General features: G+C 45.9%; 1 protein-coding gene across 2 annotated transcripts in view; it reads right to left on the reverse strand.

Moving 5' to 3' along the window:
- NRK (Nik related kinase) overlaps positions 1–5249 on the reverse strand; it is a 99336-nt gene extending 94087 nt beyond the window's left edge. For both annotated transcript variants that reach the window (XM_054169658.1, XM_054169659.1), the window contains exons 1-2: positions 5001–5249; positions 202–267 (exon numbers count right to left, since the gene is read on the reverse strand). In XM_054169658.1, the coding sequence (XP_054025633.1) occupies positions 202–267; positions 5001–5057 (123 nt within the window). In that variant the 5' untranslated portion in view covers positions 5058–5249. The remainder of the gene's footprint in view (positions 1–201; positions 268–5000) is intronic.
- Between the last annotated feature and the right edge of the window lie 13601 nt (positions 5250–18850).

Below are 18850 nucleotides of genomic sequence, written 5' to 3' on the forward strand. Positions count from 1 at the left end.
GCAGCAAAGAGACATGAAGACAGGAGGAAGGGGCACAGAGTTTCAAAGGTGGCACCTGTTTGTATTACACAGAAAAGACAAGAAGATAAACCAGGCTATGGCTGGAACAATATTGTCCATCTTCTTAAAAGTTGCTCATTTCCCCTTCAGGGAAAACAGCTTTATTAAGAACAGCATCATAAATTAAAGAGGCATCCAAACCTTATAGACTTGTCCATATGTCCCATTTCCAACAACCTGCACCAGTTCAAATATTCCTGCAGGGTCCTGCAAAAAAACAGATTAAATCATATTATTTGCAGCAAAGCAACCACTTCATAATGGAGCATAACTGTGTGCAGTCACAATAAAAATGTCTGGGGCTCATCTCCTAATGATCTCTATCACACACTAAAATGGAAATAGCCAAATAACATTGTAAGACATAGATTAATATTGAAGTTTTCAGTCAAGCTCCTCAAAACCCTACACATAAAACAACTCAGTGAAGTTCTGTAGCATGGCAATAGAGCAAAAAGAACAAATAAATGGAGATGTGTGAAGAAACAAGAATTCCACTGATTCAGCTTAGCAGTAGAATAAGGAATAAACTCCAGGCTTCCTAAGCCTTAAAGCTCTAAGCCAACCTGGAGGCTGAGCTGCATCTTCTGATATAATACACTTAGCACTGGCAATGTAACAAAGGAAAGAACCTAACAGAATTAAAAACATACTATACTGGGCACCCAAGCCCAGCTACCTTACCAAAGGGCAATGCACCAGCCCAGGCATTCTTAACACTGCAGGTAGCCTGAGAACACTCAATTGTCCTGTTTTGTAAATGTAAGAAGGTGAAATTGACTGATGTATTGAAGTCTCGGCTTGGACTCGAACTAGACTGCTGCTGAGTTAAACATTCATGTGTCAGTGTACCATACCACAGGACCCAACTTTCATCCTACTGGTTTAGCATCAGTTACTCTAAAACCAACCACTGCAGAAGATGTCTTTCTCCAGCGATAAGATGTGGCAGCATTTCAGATATAGGAAGACCATCTTGTTGGAAGGCATGAGTGAGCAAATGATCACTCCTGCATGACTGAGCACATTAAGAAATCTGTTGCTTCAGCTGAAACTCACTTGAGAGATTTATATAAAAACATTAAGAACCCAAGAGACCAGTTTCTTGGTTTCTGGCTGAGCCATTTATCAGTCCACTCATTTCTTGGGATGCTATCACTGAGACATTTATATAAAGTACTATTAACTCCATGTGCCAGTTTTACCACATCTGTTTCAGCAATCTGCCACGTCAGTTGATTCCTGTTGATACTGCTGAGGGATGCGATGCAGAAAAATGTTATCTCAGAAGTACCATTTCTGTGTCCCTTGTTGCAAAACATCCTTTTTTAAGGTATCAGGCTGCTTCTCCACTCCACTTACGTGTTATTCTTTTAAAATAAATAATGCTTACTTTGTATCTGATATAGAAATGTTTACCTTAGCAAAATCCCCCAGGAAACTTACAAGGCTTTTTCCTGAACAGATTCTGCCTTTACTGGCACAACTGTCACGATAAATGGCAACACGTTAACAGTCAGAGCAATAAAGCACAGACTTCCACAACTGAAATGACTCATGAGTTTATTTGGCTTTGCCATTAAGTTAAACGAGTTTTAAGCTTGCAGTTCAGCCTCACAAGACTTTTTCTGATTACTAAAAAATAAATAAATCAATCAAGAAACTAACAATGCATAAACCAGATCAAAACACTTACTTTTGCCCCATGCACAGGACAGCCTGTTTCATTGGGCCTTCTCTCTCAACCCACCACATTTTCAAAAGAAGGTAGTAAGGCACAGCCTAATAGACTTAAACTCCAGTTCCAAAAGCCCTCACACAAAAGGAAATCAATGGCACCACCCACATATGGCAATAAGCACAGGTGCAACAATGCAGGCAACACTGGGACCTTTGCGAAGTGCTCTGCTTCCTCCTCATTTCTTCATGTTTTGTTTCCACTAGTCTTGGGTATATAAACAAGCCATATGCTTTGCTTCAGCAGAGCTACAGTCAGCAATAATCCATTGCTGGTAACAAAGCTATAGGTGGTACAAACCTCTGCTTCATGTGCGACCATCCCACAGAGCTGTGCTGCAAGTTGCACATGGTCCACGCAGTAGAATGCATAGCATCTCTCTGAGGAACTGTTCCAGACAAGGGCCTCTGTGGACAATACCTACTACACTCCACCACAAGAAGCATGAGCAGCACCCCATTTCCAAACCTCTCCTGCAGAAAGTAGAGCTGCTGGATTAAGAGGTGTTTATAAGGCACAGAAACCTCGAGGAATCTAAGCTGCATTTTCAACTCAGAGTTTGCAACTATTCATCTCACTTAAAGATGTGATCTGTCCTCCCTACTCTTCTCCAAGTTTATTTATTATGCAACTATTATAATCTAATGTACCTCAAAATCAGCTTCTCCTCCATCCAATCAATTTCATTCTGATTTAGCATTCTAATAGCTTGCTTCTCTAAGAAAAAACCCTCAAACATTTATCTAAATAAATGCTAGCATTAACTTTAATCTAGAGAAAATCCTACCCTGTCCTTGCTTGCTAACTGAGCATTAGTGTCTCAAGCCTCTGCAGCTCTGAGTGCAGCCAAAATATTTGGCCATCTCTCTTCTTTTAATTAGGACACCAGAGTAAACCAAGCTTTGTTAAGAGTCATAAAGGATATTAATCTGGGATGCAACTTTGGTCCTTGAATTGCCCTTGTTTGCTTGGATATCAGCAATGCGTCGTTCGCTGGCGCTCCTCACAGTGGGCCAACTTCTTAATTATCTCAGAGTTGGGTATCATCTTTGATGTAGTGCTTCCTCTCATCCACCATTTAAGCCCCATGGTCCATCTAACCCTTCACCAGCCAGCACCTGCCAAATTGCTAGGTTCCCTTTGACAGATGCCAAAATTCTGGCCTGAACATTCATCACTTTAAGGTTAATTACTGTAATGCACTGTACCATATGGTGGCCTTCTTGCTTTCCTGCAAGTCATCTGCAGAGTATTCAAAGGCAAGAGCAAGACTGCTGACCCAGAGGCATCCAAACCCAAATCCATCTTCACTGCAAGGCAGAATGAAAAACAGTGCACACAGCAAGGGCCCAACTGAAATGCACTTTTCACAATCACTGCAGCTAAACAAGATACAGGTGTCTGAAGCTCAAGTTCTACTCAATCTTCAAGACCTCTGCAGTCAGCATGTAATACAGAGATCAAAGGCTTTTTAACCATCTGACTGCCCTAATGAACCCAGGGCAGAAGCACCCTAACAAGATGCCCAGGCAACATTTGAAAACTACAGCCCAAACCACTTTCCAGGAAAATAGGAAAGCCCTGGCAAGCACCCATTTGGAGGGGAGCAAGGCCAGCTCATGCAGTTTGAAAATAACCCATATCACAGCTGTGCTTCCCCACTGGAAGGTCCTGGCCACAGTGAGGTTGGCAGGAGCACAGCAATAGCCAGCTCCCACTGGCCCCGGGGAACACATAAGGCAAAGGTAGAGCACCTGTCTTTACAGAATTTCAACAGCCCAGCCTCACCCACCCCCCATTTCCCTCTACACATAAACCCCAGACTAGGGCTGCTGACACGCTGAAAATGCGTCCTCCAAAAGGACACATCCGTCCCTTCCTCAGCTGAAACCGAACCTTGCAACACTCAACAGTTTCTGGGAGGTTTCTGCATTGGACAGTGGGGACACCGAGCCTGCAGCCTGGTTTGCAGCACTACTCTTTTTCAAACTTACACAGGTTTCTCATCATTTACAGTAAGGAGATAAGGTTCACCTGCTAAAGCTCTAACAAAGAGCTTCCATTTATGTGCCTTACTCCCTAGAGCAGAGCCAGGTGCCATCGTCACAAACTTGACTATCTCTGCTGCCTTTCTTCTTTCTGGCTCTCGTCTGGAACAGCCTCCTCACCATGTGATTATTGCAAAGGCTTCTCCCAGCCCTCTTTCTTCTTTTTTTTTCTCCTGATATTTTTAGAAAACAGCTTCCTTTGCTATCACTGTCAGGGGCTGCTTTTTGCCACAACTGAACTCTTCCCTCTTCTGGGCAGAGTAAAAACAAACAAGCAAACAAAACCACAACAGTCCAAACTAAACACACACACACACACACACTTTCCTTGGAAAAAAGTGTAGTGGAACTAAGGGGCATCACACACAACTGTGTTAACTCTTCGTGGAATTGAAACACTAACAGCGTGGCTTTAATGAGGCCAAAGATTGGATTATGTTGAAAACACAAAAGCACAATGCTCAAAATTCACAGCAAACTAGGTGAATTATGACCTTTCTTCCCCCCCGCCCTCAAGCTAAAAAGCCCAAACCTCAAGGGGAAAAAACCCCACAAGACTAAAGCCAAAAACATATTTTCTTCCAGAAAACCCTCGTTTGTTTTCTCTCTGCAGTTTCACAGCGCTCACATCACTCTCGGGAATGACAGTAGGAATTATTTATTATCCCGGGAAGAGGGCGAACCTCACGGTGACACCGTCCTGGCAGAGCAGGGCTATGCTCTCGTGGGACACCCCAGCGAGCCCTGAAGTCTCAGCCACCCGGCAGGGCGAGCTCCGGGCGGCCGGCGGAGCCCAGCCCCGCTTAGCCCAGAGCTCTGCATCCACCCGCACCAGCCGAGCCCGAGCCCCGCAGCCTCCTCTATCCTGTGCACGGACGGCATCGCCCCGCTGCCCTCAGCCGCACCAGCAGGGACACAACCGGGGCCACCGGCTGGACTGTCCCACGGCCGCTGCTCCTCGCGGCAGCAGAGCGGAGTCCCCTCGCACCGGGAGGGCGAAGGGGCAATGGGGTGAAGCCTCTGCACGCCCCGTGGCAGGCCGCAGGGTCTTGGGGCAGCCTCCAGCCACCCCAGGGGGGGCCTCCCCGCCCCGCGGGGTGGAAGCGGGTCCGCCGCAGCCCCTCCGCGGGACACCCTCCGCCCCTCCTCCTTACCCGCAGCGCGGCCAGGTCGATGCCGTCCAGGCTGCGGGCGGCGCAGTCCCGGGCCATGGCGCTCCGGACCCTGCCGCCCCGAGCTAACGGTCCCGCGGGCGGCCCACGGCGGCCCGGCCGTGCCCCGGCGAGCGCAGGAAGGCAGGCATGCCCGCCCGGCCGCCCGGAAAGCCCTCCCCGCTCAGCGGGCGCGGAAGGGGGGAGGGAGGCAAGCAGGGAGGGGATGGAGGCAGCCCCCAGGACCGAGCAACTTTCGCGGAGACAGCTCCTCGCGAAAAAAAAGTTTGCGAGGAAGTGACGTGAGACCGGGGCCACCTGCCGCCGCGGGCACGCGCCGCGCCCCACGCGTGTGCCCTCCCCCCGCGGACACTTGCACCGTGGAGTCACCACGGGAGCAAGAGACCTCCGAGATCATCGAGCCCAGCCGGCAGCCCAGCACTGCCGTGCCCACTGAAGCACATCCCGAAGTGCCATGTCTACACGTGGTCTGGACACCTCCAGCCATGGTGACTCCACCACCTCCCTGGCAACCTGGGGCAGCCTGGTCCAACGCCTGACCACTCTTTCAGTAAAGAAATTTTTCCTAATGCCCAGTCTAAACCTCCCCTGGTGCAACTTGAGGCCATATCCTCTTATCCTGTTGCCTGTTACTTGGGAGAAGAGACTGACCCTCACCTCACTACAACCTCCTTTTCAGGTAGTTGTAGAGAACAACGAGGTTCCCCCTCAGCCTCCTTTTCTCCAGTCTAAACGATCCCAGTTTCCTCAGCTGCTCCCCATAAGACTTATCCTCTAGACCCTTCACCAGCTTTGCTGCCCTTCTCTGGACATGTTCCAGCAACTCAATGTGTAGTGAGGGGTAAGAACTGAATGCAGTATTTGAAGTGCAGCTTCTCCAGAGTTGAGTCCAGGAGCAGAATTACCTCCCAGCTCCTGCTGGCTACACTTTTCCTGATACACTCCTGGGTCCTTGGGTGACAAACAGGAGCCGACTGAGGTGACAAGTGGTGCTGTTCCCAGCACCAGGCAGTGAGAAGCCTCAGCCACTGGAGTCGCCCAGCTCCGCCCCCCCAGGTGTAACAGGGGTCAGGTGACAGCAGCATGGTGCAGAGCATGGCAGCCCCCTGGCAAGGCTGTTCCAACACACCACTGTCAGCTTCAGGAAGGAAGCCCATCACTATAAACTGCTGCTCATTACAGTCTCCTTCACCCTCTAATTATGGAAAAAAACACAGCATGCAACTGGACTGGAGTGGAAGAACTTGTGGATATTTTGGGGCCTTGTACTTAGAGACAAAAAGCTAAAAAATATCTTAGAATCCTTTAGGTTGGAAAAAAAGTCCATTGCAATCATCAAGTCCAACCACATTAAAAACAGACAAACAAACAAACCAACCCCCAAAACCCCAACAGTGGAAATGCATGTTACCAAGATAAAGTGCTTAAAACCCTTCTGAATGATGTCCAGGGCTGGGACATTGCCCTCTCACAGACAGACAGCAAAGGGGCCAAAATTCTTAATCAGGATTTTCACAGTCCTAGACATGAAATCAAAACAAAGTGGTCAAAGCATCTTTGGTGCCCATGAGCACACCGCAGTGGATGCAATGCCAGCAGCAGAGTGGCAGGGCAGTGTTGTAATAAAGGCCTGTGGCAATTTCCTTGAACAAAATGCTGATGCATCAACTCATCTCAGAGTATTCCTTTAAACAGCCCAAGCTAGAGACGTTATCTGCTAAAGTGACCCTGGCTTTGTGCTTGCTGTCTATCTGTGGGCCAGCATATCACCGTGGCATTAACAGGTCTGAGGCAAATTGCTGCTTCAAAGTGTAAGTTTATTGAAGAACTTAATGTGTGTAGTGTAGCTATGCATGACAAGGGCAGAACTCCACAGGCAGTGACAGCCCAGCCCAGTACCCTGGCTCTCCCCTGGGTAGCATTTGGAAACCTTTGACAAAGTTAAGCCACAGCTTTGCTCCCCTTTACAGCCTTCCTGCCTTACATAAATCCATCATTAGCCTTTCTGCTTGTATTATTTCTCACAATCCCTCTTTATCTCCTCTCTAACCTTCAGGCTGTCCTTTGTCTCCTGCCACTTTCCACTTCCTTCCTATTTCCCTGGTGAGAACTGGTGTGAAGCTCTCAGCTACCAAATACACTCTCTCTTGCTCCAGCTCTTAAGTTCTTTGCCAAAATTAATCCTACCTGCCTTGCTCACCTCTGGTGAGGATTAATTCCCTCGTGACAGAAATCTCTATCCTAAAATGATACAAAAATCTGGTTTTAGAAGTATAACATGGCTTGTGGTATTTCTGCAGACATGTCTTAGTATCTCTGTGCTACATGCCTTTTTCACTACTTTTTGTTGTGTTCCCTCCAATTAGAGTTTCTGTGGATGCCCTAGTACCACTTGCACCATTGTGGGCAAAGATGCATAAATGACTCTTGCCTCGCTGGCTGAAGAAGGCAGCACATCCTAGTCCCATAAAGGCCTTGCAGGTCTAACAGAAACAACAGCTATTTTTGTCACCATATTCACAGCAGATCTGTCGAGGACTGAAATGCCACCAGGACAAGACTACCTTTCAGATAGAACCAGATTTACAGGCTCTGACTCCTTCATCACCAGCTGTTGCTGATCTGCAAGCTGGCTGTCACACCTTGATCTTCTGCTTGAAGCCACATAGCAGAACAGCTCCCAGTAATTAAGATATTAAATGTCTTCGTGTAACCTGACTGTTAATAAATGGGAAAGCCACATTAACCTTACCAATCATAAAAAGTGAACAAGATCCTTTAAAGAACAAATTAAATTTAAAAAACCCCAAACCAAACACCAAAAATAAACAACAAAACAATACAAACCACAACAAGCAAAAGAGACAATTAAATACTCTCAGAACAGCTTTCCTCTCCGCCAGCTGTAGTCAAACCCCTTGTGCCAAATTCAGCACCCATAGACCTGAACATAAAAACCTTTCCAAAGCCTGTGTGCATGCAAAGGATGCTTTGTGTTAAGAGGAAAATGCAAACATGTAGGGGGAAAGAGCTTCCTCTGTTTCAGCAAAGGAAATGCCATTTTACCCCAGAACTAGAGGCCTAATCCTGAGCGCTTCTGTTTGCATCCTCCCCACCCCACTACAACTAAGGTTTGGGTCCATAGTAATACTGCTGGTAGAAATTGCCCCTGCCAGACGTGACAATCAGCAAAGGAAGAATGTGTTCAAAGCTGAGGCTCCAACTGACGTGCTGGCTTGTTTCCTTTAACTTTGTTTACACTGGGGGCTCAGCTACAGGTGTGAAGCTGGCAGAGAAAAAACCCAAGAAGATAACTCATAAGAGAACAGGATTTCCGGTCTGCAGGAAATAAACAGCTGCTTAAAATATGTTTCAGTCTGAACTGGACAAAATGACTCTTTTCAGCATTTCTTAGTTCTCCAAATAGTAAATTCAGAAAAATGATCCTTCAGAAACTCAGACATGCAAGATCCTCTCCCTGGACTAATACCCCTGACACTGCTCAGGGTATAGACCTGCTTGCCACTTCCATGGCTGTGGAACAGCCAGGCCCAGCACACAACACATGTAACTCCAGACTCAACCCTCTGCATATGCTCACCCAGTATTTTCAGGATCCAAATCCCAGCTCCACAACAGGTTGCTCAGAAACACCAATGCTCAAGTTAGGCTCCATGCTACAGAAATAGGAGGCAAATACCTCTCTGAGCTTAATGGCTCTCCATGACTTCTCTCTGCAATGGCTCCCAAGCATTGCTCCACAGTAAGACAGGATCCCTGTAAACATCAGCTTTCCATGGCACCAAAACCTTCCCTGAGAGATTTATTTTGCTGGAAGTTTTCTTACTTTAACGAAACTGCATTCTGCAAGAGCTAGAGGTGCCTGATTTGGATGGAAGCAGACTCTAACATTCAGACATCTGCACCTTGCTCCTAGAGTAAGGAGTATTCTCTATTTATAGAGAATCCTCCACAAAAATCCCCAGGACTTTTTTTATATGAATTAGAGATTTTAGGTACCTCTTTAGTATTCCGCAGGGCACCACTCTCAGCCAAGAGGCAGCAAAGTGATGCAAAGGCCATGAAATCTGCTTGGAATTACAGACTTCACACTCACTTTCCAGAAGCTCTTTCTGGATTGTTCAAAAAGGCAGGCCAAGTTTGTTGCCTAAAGCTTTCAGAAAACATTTTATCCTCATTTGGTTGAACCAGAAGATAAGCAGCTGTTAAAAGCTGATTACAGCAGAGTCAATGGGTGGCAACAGCCAGCATGGTATTAAGCCCAACATTCATCCATGAGTAGGGTCTCTTGGCTGCTGCTTGAATTAATTACCATTTAAAGCATCATTCTGGAAGTGATTTATTGTAACTAATGGTTTTTATGAAGTCCTCGAGTACAGCAACAACAACTTTAAAGTTGTCCCCTTCCGTTTCCAATTATAACCTGGTTTAGGACTGTGGGTGGCTTTGCTAGGCTGTCAGGAACAAGACTGCACATTTGAGAACTGTCTAGGATTGCAGACAGCCTGGGTATGCCTTCATGCTACCCTGGTGGCAGTCACACACAATGACATGAGTACTATCTGATGAACACAGAAAAGCAAAGAATACTTTCATCAGGTGACACCTTGGAAAATACCAGTAATGACTTGGTGCAGCTGCTGCAAAAATTCTTTGGATTTCAGAGGAAAGATTTAAGTTTCAGGCTGTGGACATTCACAGAATCACACAGAATCACAAAGGTTGGAAGAGACCTCAAAGATCATCTTCAATTACTTACGTTCCAGTTTAGTTAAAGATGCTAAAAGAGATGATCTACCAATCCCCCCTGCCAAACCAATTCCCCTCATAACTTCAGTATTTCTGCAGCCCATCCCTGCAGTACTGGAAATCACAGTGAGATGTCTTTGTTTTCAATGGTTTGTTGGATCAGGCTCTGAATATTTCTCATGCTTTCTCCTATCTGAGCTAAAGAAAACTCCACTTTGTTCCAAACACACTGAGGCAAGGCCAGAAAGTCATATTTAAACCTGAATCTGTCTTCAGATTTGCACTTTGCAGAGGCTGCTGCATTCGGATTGAGAGACAAGGTTACTGCCTTGAGTAAACTGAGAATACCAGCAATCCAGACAAACAAAGCAGAGCAGCCATTTCCCGTGCAGGACGCAGTAGCACATACAGCACTTTTCAGCCCTTTAAAAATTAAGTAACTTTTTTCAGTTCCTGGCAGCCGTGCTCGTTCAGTTTCACAGGATATCCAAAATGAGACCAAACAGCTTCCTTCCCAAAGGATTCCTGAGAGGACAGGCAAGCTGGAAAAAGTGCCTCTCACCACTGTAATCATAGCCAGGATGTCCACCTCATTTCCCAGGGTAAAACATAAAATACAGGACTCCCACCAAATGTGCATTAGTCCAAATGCCACTCATTGGGACCCTTCTAGACATTTATTTTCTTTTCAGTTGCACACAAACGAGCCTGAGCAAAGCACGGCCCAATACAGTGCACATAGAAAGCCCCAGGAACCCTCTCCCTGCAGGACTGATAACATTTCTCCACTGCACGACCCATGACTTCACAGCATTGTTTCAGCACAGCACTTCAGAGTTTCTCAAGTAAGAAGGGTGCTGCTGGAAATTTCCCACTTCCTGTTAGCCCAGCACACATCCTTGCTATCCCTGACAGCAGCCACACAAGCACTTTCAGGGAGAGAAGCTGAATGTTCTGGACTGACGGTATTTTGCACTCCTCAGTTCCAGCACCCACTTGAATGCTCAGTTGTGAGTTTGTGCAGTAATACACAAATCACAGAGATCACCGCTTCCCTCTGTGAAAGGTATTTCTATTACACTGCCTTGCCATGAGAGTTTTCTCTACTCTGATTTTCTTTTCTCTGTCACCAGCTATTTCACTCTGACCGTATGCTTAGTACCTGAATACCAACACAGTGCCTGCCTGCTAGGGTAACACCGGTGCACAACGGCTGCTGTTCTGCAACTCTGCAGAATTAAGAGGAAGGTGATCTATTAAAATAAACTGAACTCACACATTTACTACTGTTGTACATTACTCTTGTGCAGCCATCTGCCTAGCTAAGAAGTATTTTCCTTCCCTCTCACCTACAAAGTTATTTCTTCATTCAAAGTGGCAACCATTTTAAACGCTTCGCAAGGAACAGTAGCTCTATGTTACTAGGTCACCAGATCCCAATGGGGTTTAGGAATACCATAATGAATTTCAGCCCAACATCTGTCTGCTCTCTGAAACAGATGCAGTTATGGGAAAAAAATAGCTGCTGCCTCTTCACAGGCAGATCTCTCAGTAGAAACCCCAAAATACAAAGAAAACTGACATGGCATAATGTAATTGCTGTCCCATAAAATTTATCAGTCAAAACATCATGTGGTGCATGCTTTTCTTTCTGTGAAAGCAAGGCAAGTTGTGGTGACTTCTCTAGCAGACAGGCAGAGGCTTTTTGACTTTTAGAACATCTTGCAGGCATGGTTTTGGTTTTGCCAACCAAATGCTAACTTTGGATGACTCAGACCACGGTTCCCTTTTATCCAAACCACTGAAGTTTGGTGGTTAGCTAAAAAGGAACTGGCATCTGAATCACCCTTGGTTTAGAGGAATTGTCAGATAAAAGTCTTGGGTGTGGGGTTTTGGGGGGCAGAGTGTTGGTAGGATTTTTTTGTCCCCCTCTTCCCCGAAGGAAAGAAAACAAATGTAACAACTTTAGAAGTGAGGACATCTTTCAATGTACTTTAAAAACAAACTAAACCAAACCAAATTTCCATGTATCCTATTTTTTTAACCTTTTCAATGTCATGTGCCAGTCTGGATACATTCTCAGTAAATTAGGGAGATTTTTTTCACTCATGTGGCAAGCTTAACCTGTGCCTCACAAAATTACACAATTTTAACCTTGTCTTTAGCTACAGAAAAAAGCCTACTTCATTGCTTAAGTCCCAGTTACGTATCTGCAGTTCCCAGCCCCCTTGCTTCTCCTTTTCTTAGGGGGGAGGTGGGGGGGTTGGGGGGGATAAAAAAAGGCAAAAGAGGAACTATAATTTATGAGCCCCTATCCAGCCCTCTGGAACAAAACCTGCCCTCTGTGACCTATTAAACATCTTCAGGGAAGTCTCCTCTATTCTCACTCCAATTTCTATTTAGTTCCAAGTTGCTTTTCATCTCAGTCGTTTGTCAGCTCTCAACATTTCAAACATGGTTGGGTGCCCCAGCACAGTGCCTGAGCCTTTTAAATCTAAATCCTCTTTTCCTCAAGGGAAATGTATCCTGTCTTTGGGATGTTGCCTAAATTTTTGTGTGTGTGTGTGTGTATGACAGCTGGATGGAAAGGCAAGGGGAAGCTCATTTGAGCCTTGAGCAACAGAGTCCTCTTCCAGCATTAACTCGTGAATAAGTCTATGCCTTTTCCTGTGTATCCTGGCCAGACCTATCTAAACATTCTCTATCTTTGTATATTAATAACCAGCATATGACTTCCAGCCAAGTTTCAATTATGTCTGTAACACCCTGCTCGGGCTGGTTACAGGCAGCTCAGGAAGATGTCAGCATTCTCACTGCAGTTTACAGTCTAAGTGGGAAAGCAGTGGGTAGGTGCAGTAGCCTTGATATTGCTGCTGCACAGCACAGCTGTCAGCTGGGGCTGTAAACATTTTAAAAATTAAATTTGACAACTTGTTCAGTGGCTTGGGAAGAATGGGGAGCCTCTCTACAGCTGCCAGTCATTCACCAATATTTAGTCAAGGAAGTTTTGAGGGGAGGGAATGTGCCTGTGCAAGACTAAGGCTGGGTGTATTCATTGTTTTTATTGATAACCTGGAAACAAACACCAAATGATCACTTCTTATTTCACAGAGGGCACAAAGAAGCAGTGTGGCAAGCGGCACAGGGCTGCACCGTGTGGCTTGAATGGCTCAGTACCCAAACTCATTTAAACAATATTTGTCCTAACAGCAGCTCTTGCCAGGTTATGTGCAAGCCCAGCTTACATCTGGTGGAAGAGCTGCAGCACGGACCTTTGTTACCATGGTGGCTAGATTGCACCCAGGACAGCCTGGACACCGCCCAGAGCACCAAATCCCAGACACACTCACAAACTACATCAAACCGAATGGGTCTGTGGAAATGCTCTGCTGCAATACTCTGGCAAAAGGGCTGATGGGATCACAGCTGCCTAAGCAGAGAAACCAGAGTAAGGCTAGGGACTTCACCTCCCACATGGCTTTGCTGAGATGGATGCTGGAACATCTTTCTGGTAACATGCAGAGTGAAAATGAGGACTTGGATTCAGTGTCAGAAGTGGCACAAATTAACAGATGAATATAAAATGCCTTACTGTACCCACCCTAAAACTCTTACCTTATTAAAAAGGGAAGCATCTTTATATTCTGTCTAAAAGAGAAAATAGAAGGCATTTTAATCACAGGAGAGATCAGCAGAAGCAAAAAAAAATTAATAAAATCAGACAGTAACACACCACCACCAAGCCCAAATCATGTAGAAACAACGGCATCACATAACAGACCCACCATTTCCGTTGTTTGTGGGTCTCCAACTTTCTGGTTCCTAGGGTAAGTGAAGGAGTGCTCAGACTTGCCCAAACTGCAGCTGCTTTCAGCAGCCTCTCAGACTGATTCACTAGCCCAGAGTAACTGGTTTTACTGACCATAGCAGCTTCTGTGCCACCCAGTAAACCCATCCCCTCCAGAGGACTGCCTGCCTGCTTTACAGTAGCCAAGTTGCAGCTGAGCCCAGAACTGGCACTCCATAGCTCACTTGGACTTAGTCTTCCAGCAGGGAGAGTAGGGGATTTAAACCAGCTTCCTTTTGCACAGCAGATTAAGTTCTTTAAAGAGTTTAGCTCTACAAACCAATTAGGCATCTTTAAGTCCTTGAGCTCTCATACCTCTCTGAAGCAGTTTGCGTGCTTACATTGCTTTAGAGGGTGAAAGCTGATTTCATCTAGCTGAGACCCCAGCATCTTACAAGGTCATGGGGTGAGCTATCTTAAGCAGTTGGTGAGTCCGGAATCCTCTGCAGACCAAATCTGGGGTGCTGCAATCATGTGGCCTCGTTTCAGCAAGAAAAATCTTACAGGTTTGGAAAAGGCCAACTTCATCTTTGATTCTTTGCCTTCCAGAAGCCCCAGTTCTAGGTTATAAAGTAATAGATGGCCCATAAGCTCATAAACTTTACATGCTATGAGTGGGAGTAAAACAGCTATCACCTCATCTGCACATCCACTGCAGCAGTGTAGGCAGACATAACTGGTGTGTCACCCCCTTGAGTCCCATCCCAATGCCTTATCTGCCCTTCCCGTCATTTTCCTCTGGATTAGTTAACACTAAAAGAAAGAGAGAGCTAATACAGTCATTTCATATTTGAATGTGAAATCTCACAAGCAAATCTCTGAAGTACTGTTTAGGGCTTTTTTTTATTTCTTTATTTTTATTTTTTAGATTTGTTTTTGCTTTTTAAGTAGGCAAATCAGCAATATCTTGAGAACCAGAAAACCACATCATAAAATCTGATGTGACTCTATTGCCAGCTCCCATTATTTCCTGTAGGACATACCCTGCATAGCTAGATGTATTTATATATAAAGTACCTGGATTTGCATTATATATACATAAATAAAATTACTGTGTATCTCCTACATGCTGTAATTTTCAGTGATGCTCTTTTTCAGCCAGTTAATAACCATACATCATTACATTGTGTTAAAATACAGTTTCTAACTCCTGCACAGGAAAAACAACATCCCGTGGTAACAATGTGATTCTGTAAACAGTTGTGGATTAACATCCAGTGACCAGGGAATCTTCTCTGTGATTAAAAATCCCCCACCAGCTGCCCAGTCTGCTTTTGTCAGTAAACTCTATGTCATTTTATAGCATTAAAAATACAGTTTGCCCACTTACTTGAGGTCAGTCATGTGCTTATGCCTGAAAAGGAGCATTTGTATGAGCGCTACATGAAAGGCAGACCTTGCTCCGTTGCTCTTGGAGCTGCTACTGCTGCTTGCTTACAAGGTCACCACCTTTGTTTCTTCTAAAACCAGCAACAAATCATCCCAGAAATGCCCCCTCCATCAGTTCTGCCTGCTCAGTACCCAGGTGCTGCCCTCTGCTTCAGGTTCACCTGAAGAGGACATGGCACTGAGGGGTAGGCCCTGGCCCCTGGAGAAGATCTGAAGGGGCACAGGCTTGCCAAGATCAGACCTGTCCTGGTACGGTGTTTTGTGCAATTCATTACCTAACATCAATAGGTCCAACTCTAGCTTTAACCATGAAATTTCCCAGCCTAAACCTCTTACAAACTGGAGGCATCCCAGCAGTTCTTCACTCCCTGCAAACACAGATGGTATTTGAAAAACTTACTTCATTTTGAATGAAAATTCCCCACACACTGCTCTGCTTCTGCTCAGGCACTTGTGCTGTGGGGAGCTGCTCAGACCTCTACCCTTGCATGGCCTGCCCTAAGCCATGGGTTGTCCACAGTATCACCAAGGTTGGAAGAGACCTCAAAGATCATCGAATCCAACCTGTCACCTAACACCTCATGACTAGACCATGGCACCAAGTGCCACGTCCAGTCCCCCCTTGAACACCTCCAGGGATGGTGACTCCACCACCTCCCTGGGCAGCACATTCCAATGACGAACGACTCTCCCTGTGAAGAACTTTCTCTCCACCTCCAGCCTAAATTTCCCCTGGTGCAGCTTGAGACTGTGTCCTCTTGTTCTGGTGCTGGTTGCTAGAGAGAAGAGACCAACCCCCTCCTGGCTACAACCACCTTTCAGGTAGTTGTAGAGAGCAATGAGGTCTCCCCTGAGCCTCCTCCTCTCCAGGCTAAACAATCCCAGCTCCCTCAGCCTCTCCACACAGGGCTTGTGCTCAAGGCCTCTCACCAGCCCTGTTGCCCTTCTCTGGACATGTTCAAGTGTCTCGATGTCCTTCCTAAACTGAGGGGCCCAGAACTGGACACAGTACTCAAGGTACTCACAGTACTCAAGTACTCATGGCCCTCCGTGGGGCAAGCTGTCCCCTGCACAGCCCTGGCCAGAGCCACCTCCTTCACCTGCTGACACTTTGGAGCCAAGCAGTGTCAAGCAGCAGCAGCGCCTCCTGTGCCCTTGTACCACATGGGGATGAAGCCTGGCAGACTGGCAGTCCTGGAGCAGACTGCAGTGCAGCAGTGGGAGGGCAGCAACAGATTATTTTTCTAAAAGCCATGTAGATGTGATGCTGAGAGATGGTTTAGTGGCAACCTGGCAGTGCTGGGTTAATGTTTGGACTCAATGATCTTAAAGGTCTTTTCCAACCTTAACAATTTTATGATTCATGGTTTTAGCCAGCCCAGCCCTGTATCTCTTTGGCCCTGACCTGTGCTGAGCCGGTCAGGATGCAGCAGGGGCTGGCTCACCATCTTGGCTGCGCTGTAGACTTCCCCTGGAGCAGATTAACACCAGTGCATTGTGCACTTTCTCTTTAATCTGCTCACTAAAACCAGAGATGTGCCTTGCGGTGGCTGTGAACGCAGATGCAGGCACTGTGGGTACTCACACTCCTCTTCTGCACTGCATGTGTTATACCACCTCTTGCTTTGAAGTAGCAATAGCACTTCCTTTTTTTTTTTTTGTTTTCCTAGGTGTTTCATTCCTTAATTAAAAGCCCCAAAACAAACCAGAAAAGCTTTCAGTTTAACTCTGCAATACTCAACCCCTTTTGTTCTTTTTGCTGGGCTTAGGTTACCCCATAGATGTTACTTTTTTTTTCTTGTCCAGACTTGTCTTCCTGCTCAGCCAGATAACAATTTGCTTTATTTTTGTGTGGCTGTATGGGTTTGTGTTTTCCTTTGACCCTTCTGTGAACAACATAGCACAGGTCAGTGTGGAGTATGCCCATTCCCTTTCTTTGGCTTATTTTGATGATTCTCCCACACTGACACTACCTGTTTTTCCAGTCATATTTAATCCCCTTTGTGGCCACCTCCACTTTTCCAATGCATATGCTGGCATGAAACTGTCTCTTATCCTGTCCTAATTTCCATTTTACAACTTCTGGGATGATAATCATAATTTAGTGGTTTTCTTTTTTTTCCCCTTTTCTTTTTTTTCCCTGTGTCCTTTGTACTGGTTATTCTTCACCTAGCCTGGGAGGGCCTGCAAGTCCTTTCATGACTATTATTTTTCCCACATGTCCAAACTCATACTGAGAATTAGAAAACTTCCAGGGCTGATCCTTACTTGGCCAGCATTTCTGGTGCCATTTTTTAAATCTTTTGAGAGAGTTTTCTGCAGTTTTGCTGTCCCACCTGATTAGATAGAAAACCAGGGGTGGCAGAGTGGGCTCACGGGGGGCTGGCCACCAGGGTGACTCTGCACTAGAGATGCACTGAGGCCCTTCACAGAGGCACAGGCTAGGAGAAAAGTAGCTGAGTTTTAGTCAAGCTGAAACCTGATTGCCCTTGGGGTCAGGAAGGACAATACTGGCCTCTGGGCAACGTTAACTTTACACTGTGACTTCTGTGGTCTTCTACAGTACAGCTGACTGTAGGAGGGTTTGGCTGGTTTTGAGTAGGGAGTGTGGTTTCAGCTCACTTCTTAAAATTTGTTGCAGTGCTTGATCTCTTACCCACATAAAGCTGGAAGGGGGGGAGCATGGTTTTGTACTTCAGATAATAAACTGAAAATGCATCTGGTAACTCACTTCCATGCTAGAAGGAATCACAGGTTGTGCCAAGCCACATCACATTAACTAGTCTAGTTACACAAACACAGACCTTGTAGCTCACAGACCTTCTCATGTCTTCAGTAGAAGCTGTTGGATCAGCTGAAGCCAAATGCTCAGCATTATTACAATCTTCCTTGCAAGCTGCTCAGATTAATGGAACAAATTCTCATTCAGAGAAATCAGGTACAGATCCCTAGCGTCTGCACTGATTTGACTCTAGCTTTTGAGCAGTACAAATTACAGCACAGTATGGTTATTAATTTCAGCTGTCCTCTGCTCTGGCAAATTATCATCCATTTCCCAAAATGGATATCTCAGCTGGAGACCTTAATTTTATCATCTTAGTGTACAAAATCCCCATTGCTTCCTCCCTCCATATTAGCAGTCTGTCAGTTCCCTGGGGAAGTCTGTCTTAGGTGTAGTGCTATGACTTATGCTTGACTAATATCACCAACACCAGACAGGGCACCGGCACATCTTTACCTTCCAACACGTACATGAAATCTCTCCTCGGGTCCATGACTGCCTGCTCAGGAGTTAGTCACTTCCTCCACAGCCTGTAGGGAAGACAGCAAAGTTAAAGAAATGTTGCTCTGTTCTAACAAAGCTTATTGTCAGCAGCTCACCACTCACACGTACACTGAGTTCATTTTAATCCATATGAAAGCTGCCCAGGGTGCAGAGTGGAATCTGAGCATGGTGTCATCAGAGCCTTTGCCTGGTTTCTTGGTATTATCTGGTAACTTCCTGAATTAGTCACATAGCACAAAACGTAATTTCTCTATGTGACTGTCCCAGTGCTGCATTTCAAGCTGCCTGTATAGGAGCTTTCCCCTTCCTACACCCAGGGAACTGTCTTGCACAGCTCAGTGCAAAGCACAAGTGAAACATGGAATCATCAGGCACATGCTGTAGTATCTGTGCAGGGTGGCCAGCGGGTTAGCAGGGACACCCCCAGGGCATGTTAAACTTGGGGAAAGGCAGAGTGGGCTGGGGCGAGGGAGAGGTTTCACTCCCAGTGGTGCCTGACCAAGCCATAAAGACAGTTGAGGCTGCTGACTATCTGAGCTG

Source organism: Dryobates pubescens, chromosome 18 (genome assembly GCF_014839835.1).
Source record: "Dryobates pubescens isolate bDryPub1 chromosome 18, bDryPub1.pri, whole genome shotgun sequence".
In the NCBI taxonomy this organism is placed as follows: Eukaryota; Metazoa; Chordata; class Aves; order Piciformes; family Picidae; genus Dryobates; species Dryobates pubescens.